General features: G+C 36.8%; 2 protein-coding genes across 2 annotated transcripts; both read right to left on the reverse strand.

Annotated features, from left to right (window-relative positions):
* Positions 1-358: 358 nt before the first annotated feature.
* On the reverse strand, positions 359-2491 carry LOC110107557 (probable 2-oxoglutarate-dependent dioxygenase At3g111800). The gene is made up of 2 exons (XM_020837827.2): positions 1876-2491; positions 359-1167 (listed from the first exon to the last, which is right to left on the reverse strand). The coding sequence occupies exons 1-2, from the start codon at positions 2346-2348 to the stop codon at positions 822-824; spliced, it is 819 nt and encodes a 272-aa protein (XP_020693486.1). The 5' UTR covers positions 2349-2491; the 3' UTR covers positions 359-821.
* Positions 2492-6409: 3918 nt separating this feature from the next.
* Positions 6410-7180, reverse strand: LOC114579354. The gene has a single exon (XM_028693610.1). The coding sequence runs from the start codon at positions 7178-7180 to the stop codon at positions 6410-6412; it is 771 nt and encodes a 256-aa protein (XP_028549443.1).
* Positions 7181-8748: the final 1568 nt, after the last annotated feature.

Genomic DNA, 8748 nt, shown 5'->3' on the forward strand with positions numbered 1-8748 from the left:
TTCATTGGAGTTTATAATCTTACACATGCATAATCTCTCTCTCTCCCTCTCTAAACTAGTTTATATATTAATTGTAATACAGAAACTAAAATATTTTTACATGACTTTATTTTGACTTACTAGTCAACAATATATATCATCATTTAATTATTAGGCTTCTATCATATTTTTATTAATAAAATTGATTAGACATTTATTCATTTTATAATTTTTAATCCAATCTTAGACCTAGTTTGTTTTGGCAATTTTTTTCCTTTTCTATTTAGAAACAAATAAATTATTTTTAGGTCGTCGTGTGAATGAAATATTTTTATAGAAATGCTTTTTAGGTTCATTTTTCTATTGTTTGAGAAGCTAGCTTTTTGATATTTGTATCTCCGTTAAAAAATTTCATTCTCTTAAACATTATTTTTAAAACTATTTTTTATAAAATAAGAGGAAGAGCCAAACCAAGCCTTAATCTTTTAAATAACTAAAACATGAATGAAAACCTAACATTCCCTTCACATTCAATGAATTATGAAAAGACAATAGAACTTCTCGACGGATCTCACTCTCTGACTTAACCCCCCCGACTCCCAAATGAATTAGCGTGTAATTCCTCAATACTAATAAGGTGTGAATGGAGGAAGCTTCAGACATAAAAGACTATCATTGCTTTTAAATAATGAACTTAGCCCCTCCTAATCGATATCAATTGTACTTATATGAGACGTTTGAAGCCCCACAAGTCACAGTTAACTTCTACACCCAACGAGATACACGGCAACGACAAGTAGGACATTAAAATTAAAAGAAAATAATATCAAAATTAATGGAGTTTAACGGATATATACCTGGACCTGATCGCCGACGTTAATGATGAAGGCGTCGGCGAGTGGCTGCACAGTAACCCAGCCAGTCCCGCGCCTCACCTGCAGCCCCCGCACCTCATTGTCCGGTAAAAGAACCGTTATCCCGCCGGGATCCGAGTGGGACGAAAGGCCGAGAGTAAGATCCGGTTGCGGGCACTTGGGATAGTAATTCACTCTCATACACACGCCAGCTTCCTCGCCGCCGAAGCTCCTCTGCATCCTCTCTACCTCCAGTCCAAGCCCCGCCGATAACAGCCCCAACACTCTCTTACACAGCTTCACCAATTCAATCCCGTATTCCTCCACCGTTTCCCTGTCATGATTTCGCAAATAATGATCTTTCATCAGTTATCTACATTAAAATCAAATTGGACAAAAATATTACACAAAGATATTATAAATAAGCAGAATTTAGAAATAATAAATTATGTATACATAATATTTTATCATGCAATGTCTATAACTATTATTGTTCGATACCAAATCCCCAATGAGAAAAATAAAAGGTTGCATTAGGTAGTCGACATTCAATGCCATTCTTATCGAATAATCATGACATGAATCATGATATGACTATAACTAAACTATAAGATAATAGTTCTGAATTATTAGATTTTCATAATTAAGTCTGAAGTAGATTTTTATATGAAAAAAAAAAAGTCTAATAGATGAATTTATTAAAGAAGTCAATTATTTATTCATGAGGCATGTTAATTCATTTGAATTTTTTCTTTTTTTTGTGGCAAGTTAATTCCTTACATGTTTTTTTATTATTATTATATTTGCGTATGCGTAATAATTTAATCTTATTTATTTGATAGTTTAATTGTATTAAAGTATGCATGCTAGTTGACATATGAAATAAAAAATATATATGACAAAAATAGTTATAAAACAAAAAAATATATTATTTTTAGATATTCTGGGTACAATTTTTATGAGAATTAATTTTGAGATTAGTAACTTATAATGTATTAATCTCAAAATAAAACCAAAAAAAAAAAAAATTGAAATTGCATGCCTCAGTGCAACGGGGAGAGCGGGCCACTTGTCATGGCTTTTAAGGCACAATGGGAAGAAATGGAGGAAATAGTAGTCGCCCCAGTCAAGTATAGCGCCTTTCTCGATCCCCAGCCGGCTACCGTAGCCCTCGTATGTCGTCGGAGAGTTAGCATAAGCCTGCTTTGCCTCCATAGGGAGATGGAAGAACTCGCGCCATAACTCGCGTGCGCGGCGCATTAGCTCCGGGCTGACGCCGTGGTTCACCGCTTGGAAGAAGCCCCAATCCCTACACGCGTTGGAGAGCGCTGAAGTCACGTCGCCCGCGAGGTCGACGACCGGAATAGGCTCGAGGTTGGTGTCAGGTTCGGGCTGGCCGGAGCAGGGGCGCTCAGCTTGAGGCTTTATGTATCTGGCAGGGATGAGTCCGGCGCCGCTCTCAGAAACGGATTGGACTCGAACGATTGGCTCGGGCCAGTCGGTGTGGCAATCCATAGAGGAAGGATTGGATTACGTGATGAAGAAGAGAGAAGGATTTAAGGAAGACGAAGGCTTCGTCGTTGGCATTTTATAAATATATCGAAAGTAGAGAGGAAGTTAGCGAGAGGGGTAGAAGAGCTGGCGTGGGGGAGTTTGGAATGGTAATTGAATAAAGCGACGTGGTCGGAAACGTGATATATGTGCGAATAATGTAAATTTTGTAATAGACGGATCTTCTTTCTGGTTGTACGTAGCGTATTTTGGCTGACAATCTACGTGTTTATTTAAGCTGTCGCTTTTGTGCCTATTAATGTTTAGAGTTAGTGGTGGAGCAACATAATTTTTTTAGTCAGAATATAAATTAAATTTTTAAAAAATTTTAAATGTTTTTTTTATTGATGGGACTGGTATTAGCAGCTTTTCAAATTCTTTTTAAATAAATTTCTTATTTTAAAAAAATTAAATAGAAAATAATAATAGTTTTAAAGTTTATAATGTATATTCATAAAGAGTTGAACACGTATCAAATATTATTTTCTTAATATAAATGATTACAAAATTATTCATCCACTAATATCTAATTTTATTTAGCATTCGATTTTCTATAAAAGTCATTGGAAAAAAACTCTTTCTAGGTTGAATTTTAAAAAGGAGCGTGTTTAATACTAAATAAGCAAAAGAAATATGACTATTAAGAAATTTATGAAGGAGCAAAAATGTCAAATAATTTAACATTTCCTATAGAAAATATAATTAATTAAAAAATATGCCAAATTACTTGACGTTCTCTCGACATAAAATGACACATATTTTGATGTTTTTTATAAAAAAACATCACATATTTTGACATTTTCTTTAAAAACATCTAAAATTTATGCGTTTTTCTCTCACTTTGCTGAAGAGAGAAAGAGAGCCGAATTGGAGAGAGAGAGCGAGATACATGAAGAGAGAGAGAGAGCCGGGTGAGAGAGAGAACAACAAATAATTTAGCGTATTCTTAATTAATTATATTTTCTATAAAAAAGTCAAATTATTTGGGCTTTTTAGTTCTTTTTTTAAATTATTTAATAATTACACTTTTTTTACATAATTACAAATTAAACATGCTCCTTTTTAAAATTTGATCAAATTTATATTAGATGCAATTATCATAAAATTAATCATTAAAATTTTAATTTATCATAATAATATTTTAATCATAATATCCAAGCTTTTTCATGTTTTACTCTTATTTTGGCTTATGATAAACAAAATCAATTGCTTTGATGCTGTCATGTTAGATGCAAAAGAGCAATGTACTTTTTTTTTTTTTTGGGAGAATTTGGGGCCTAAGCCCATCTATTAAAATAAAAAGGTTACAAGTAAGGAAATCCAACCCCAAAAATAAAACTGGGGGGATAAAAGAAGAAAATTACATGTAAGAGAAAACCTATACCACCCATAACAACCAATTGAGAAAGAAAATGTGGTATACAAAAAGCTCAGGACTCAGGCAAAAAAACTGCAGCTATTCTCTTGGGTCAATCGGGCAATCAATGAATAACCCCTGGTTGCCATAAATGGCTCTCCAAGGGGTTTTGCTGCAGCGGTCATCATCGTCCTGCAAAACTTGTCTATGATAACTACCTGCCAGGAATATAACAGATCCCAGACGTTCCAAAAAATTTTTCCAGCAATCCAGCCATTCAGCAAACTCCCATCCAAAGCAGAAGTTGAACGAATCGGGCTAGTAGAGGTAATGAAGCTAAATAACCTTACACCAGCCAACATCATCCAGCAAGATGTTCCCATAACAAAGAGAATAATCTCAAAGAAGTCAAGCCAACAGGTGTTTGAGATTACAGCCATTTTTCCAATTCTCTAACTTCACAATCAAAGCCTTTTTAATTTAATAGCCACTGTAGTGTGACATTCCAGGATGTTGCCAAAGGTTCTATCATTACGAGCTCTCCATAAGTAATAAATGGAGGTGTTAATCAGCAGGCAATAGAAATGCAACATATCATTAGTCTCAGCAATATCTTCAATAAAATCAAATATTTGATTAAGGTTGGGCCTTAGTAAAAGAGTTTGAGACTGTGGGATGAGTAGATTCAAAATACCAAAAGAGAAATCTCACTCAAAGAAAAGATGAGTGATAGTATCTCTACAGTCATGACAAAAAATGCAGCGTAGGTTAACCTGAAGACCACGACAGATTAGGTTATTAGAGGTTTTTAACCCATTTTTCATAGCCAGCCAACCAAAAGATGAGAATCTTATCGAGGAATGCTTGTGCCAAATGAAACGGTGCCAACTCACCACCGGATGCTGCCTAAAGAATTCTTTAGTAAAATGTTTATTTGATACTTTACCAGAGTTGTGCCAAAGACAAGAGGATTCCGTAACCAAAATGGGCACAGAAAGTATCAAATTCTTAATATTAACAGGCCAGCCATCCGGAACATTCCACTGCCTGTTACATAAAATAGTAGATAAAGCATTATATTTTAAAGCCTCCAGCCAACTGTAATCAATATTCGTGTCTCTTAAATCCATAAGAGACTTACCAAAGCACCAAGGATCCCAGATTAAGGAAAAAAAGCAGTTCGGCTGAATTTGGAGCTGTAAGCAGTGTTTAATTTGGAGGGCAATATGGCTAATATGTTTCCAATATGGGGAACATCTTTTTGGAATAGGAGACCAAAGAGAGACATACAGATTTCTCCAGCAAGAAAACAATAACCCTTTATCATTTAAAAATCTCCTGATCATGGAGCAGCTGAAATTAAAAGCTAATGAATCAAGAGAAGGTAATCCCAGCCCACCATTGTCCTTAGGAAGACAAGTATCCTTCCAGGCAATAAGATGAAGTTTCCTGGCTGCAATGTCTCTACCGTATAAGAACCTAGAGCAAAGTTTGTTTAAGATTTTCAAACAAAACTTTGGAATAATAGAACCCCTGATCCAATAGGCTATAGAGTTGAAGATAGTAAATCTCAGGAATTGAATTCTTCCCCCAAAAGATAACAGTTTGACCTTCCAACCCTCCAAAGCCTTAGTAACCTTCATAATTAGAGGCTGATAATCAGTGTGGGACAGCTATTTAAAAAATATAGGGAGCCCCAGGTATTTTAATGGTCTGTCCGTTTGAGGAATATTAAGGAGATCAGAAATAGCCTCACTCAACTGACCATTCTTGGAGAAGAGAATTGAGCTTTTGGCAGGGTTAATATTGAGACCAGTAGAGGCCGCAAATCTCCCAAGAATTTCTTTCAGACAAGAGGCCTCTTCCAGAGAAGCTTTGGAGAAGACAAGTAAATCATCAGCATATAAGAGGTAGGTAGCAGCAAAATTACCCAAAGGGATGCCAGAGAAAAGCTTTAGGTTGTTAGCTTCTTCAAAACATTCAGATAAACCATCCATGACAATAGTGAAGAGATAAGGTGAAAGAGGACATCCCTAGCGAAGACCTGAAGTGGAGCTGAAAAACCCTTGAAGAGATCCATTAATAGAAACCGAGAAATGGATATCAGAGATACAAGCTTTAATACAAGAAATAAAGATAGGAGGAAAACCTTTGGCAAGCATGCGATTAAGGAGAAATTGCCTAGAGACAGAGTAAAAGGCCTTGCTAATGTCAAATTTAGAACAAAAGAACTTCTCTTTGGAGTTGGTATTGAAGAGACCCAGAATTTCCTTAGCCAAAATAATATTATCAGTAATAATTCTGCTTTTGATGAAACCAGCTTGGGCTAGATGAATTATAAATGGCATGATAGTTTTCAGCCTAGAAGCAAGCAAGTTTGGCTATGATTTTGTAGAAAGCATTGCATAAGGAAATTGGTCTATAGTCATTAACAGAGGAAGCATGAGGATGCTTTGGAATAAGAGCAATAACCGTATTCTTAGCTTGTTTAGGCATAAAACCAGTAGAAAAGAAGGAATGTACCGCCTTACAGATCTGATTCCCCAATAAGTTCCAAGATGCTTTATAAAATTCAAAGGTGATTCCGTCTGGGCCAGGTGTTGCATGAGGGGATGAGGAAAAAATAACATCCTTAATATCATCAGATGAGAAAGGAGCAATCAGATCGTTAAGCAAAGCAGCCGGCAGATAATTTCCAGTTGGGGGGGGGATTAGACCCAGAAGGAGGCGTTGCATTAAAGAGACGTTGGAAATGATTGATGAAGACAAAGTTGACATCAGATTGAGAAGTATACAGAGTACCATCCACCAACACACCTCTAATCTGATTAGAGTTATGTCTAATATTGATATTTGCATATAAAAACTTTAAATCATCTTCTCCAGCCTTCAGCCATTTAGTCTTGCTTCTTTGAGTAGCCCAATCCAGTAATCTAGCTTTAAGATCACAAAGCATAGAATTAATAGACTTAAGATTTGTGTTGAGAGTGTGGTTTAAAGGATATTGTTGCAGCTTAGAAAAAACCTCCGTTTGAGCTAGAGAGAGATTATGGAAATCCTCTCTAAGAGAATTAGAGGAGTTCCAATTTCTTTGCTTAAGAATGAATTTAAGCTCCCTAAGCTTATGATAATGATAAAAAATAAGACTGCCAGAAGTCGGGAGGGAAAAAACCTTAAGAACCTCATTCCAAAACGCAGGTAATTTGCTCCAGTAGTTCTTAAACATGAAGCGCTTACTATTGTTAGTGATAGAGTCCAGATTAAGAATGATCGGGCAATGATCAGAAATATCTGGATCACTAACAATATAGTAAGAATTCGGGAAAGAAGACATCCAATTGTCATTCACAAACACCCTATCCAACTTAATATGTATAGGATTATCAATCCTCTGATTATGCCTAGTGTAGTAGTGCCCAACCGAAGACAAATCCGACATAGCAACATTAAATATGAAGGTGTTAAGTTCTCCGAGCTTACTGTTAGACAAAGAATGACCCCCAGCTTTATCAGAAGACAGACGGCAACAATTAAAATCTCCTAAGATAGCCCAGGGCAAAGGAGAAAGGTTAACCAGGTTCGAGACATCCTTCCAAAGTTTTTGCCTTTCTTCAACAGAATTTGAAGCATATATAACAGAGATACATCAAACATCATGAAAACCATCATTAACAACTCCATGAATTACCTGGCTAGAGGTAAAAATAGGAGTAAAAGTGACTTTCTGAGCATTCCACTTAATCCAAATGCGACCAGGAGTGGAATAAGAAAAATTGTTATAGGAACCTTAAACCGAGAAGACGGAGTGAGAGGAGTTAAACCAATTATCAGAGACAGAAGTAGAAGAAACCTTCTCTTCCAAAATAAACACCATATCTAAATTGAATTTAGATACCAAAGACTTGCACGACAAAACTTTAGAGGGACAGTTAAACCTCCTAATATTCCATGAAGCCATACGGGGATAAGTCATTTATGCTTTGATTTGGAGTTGCCAGCCTTTTTGGCATTCTTGCTTCTTGTATTCTTTGGGCTCGGGATTTCTTTGACAGAACCAGTACTAAAACTGGAATTGGAGGTAGTAGGACTATTTTCAGAAGGAAGGGCAGAGGAAGCCTTTTGAGGTATCTGTGAAGATTGGTCACCCAGCAAAACAGTGGGATTAGGTGAAGAGGAGGTAGGTTGAGGAGGAGTGGTGGTGTTGGTCTGTAAGGGAGAATTGGTGGTGGTTTTGGTTTGTAAGGAAGAATTGGGAAGATCAGGCTCAGGGGATTCGTCCGCTTGCGCAGAAAGGAGGTCGAATTTATTGTTAATGGGTAGGAGGACAGGAGGTGGCAATGTGAGACCTCGTTCCTTTGCTGTAGCTTTAGCTGCTGGGAAAAGTGAATTTTTCCCAGGATCGGCCGGGACGATAGTGAGATCGTCCAGGCCGATCTGTACTGTTCAAAATACCGTCCTGAGAATAGTTCTGGGAATCGTCCAGGACGATCGATTTTGGTCTGATCGTCCCGGGACGATGTGGCGATCAGCCGGGCCGATCCCACTAATGATATAAGAAAATGAGCTCGTTTTGAGGAGAGAGAAAAACATTTATAAAAATCAGATATTTTGAGGAGAGAGAAAGGGCGGAAAAGCAAAGGAAGAAGTCCGATTTTGGGGCCCCCGGAGCGATTTTCGTCGTTTGTTGCTGTTGGATATTTTGTTTATCTCGCTGTAAGGATTCCGAACCCTACTTCTGTTTTCAAAGATTTTGAGATTTTGCGAAATGGTGCTCAGATTTGTGTTTTTGTAAGTGATTTTCGTACCCGGTTTGGTACTGGCAAAGATTTCACCGCATAACTTTTGGTATGTTGTAGATGTGATTATTCTGCACGTTTTGATTATTTTCTGGTAGTTTTCGTCCGGTCCGTTTTGGTTCTGCGGAGTTTTATTTTGACTGCAATTTATTATGATGTTCGAATTGGTTCTAGCAGTAGAAGAATAGTCTTATAATGTTGCTGTGCACGT

Source organism: Dendrobium catenatum, unplaced genomic scaffold (genome assembly GCF_001605985.2).
Source record: "Dendrobium catenatum unplaced genomic scaffold, ASM160598v2 fragScaff_scaffold_332, whole genome shotgun sequence".
Lineage (NCBI taxonomy): Eukaryota > Viridiplantae > Streptophyta > Magnoliopsida > Asparagales > Orchidaceae > Dendrobium > Dendrobium catenatum.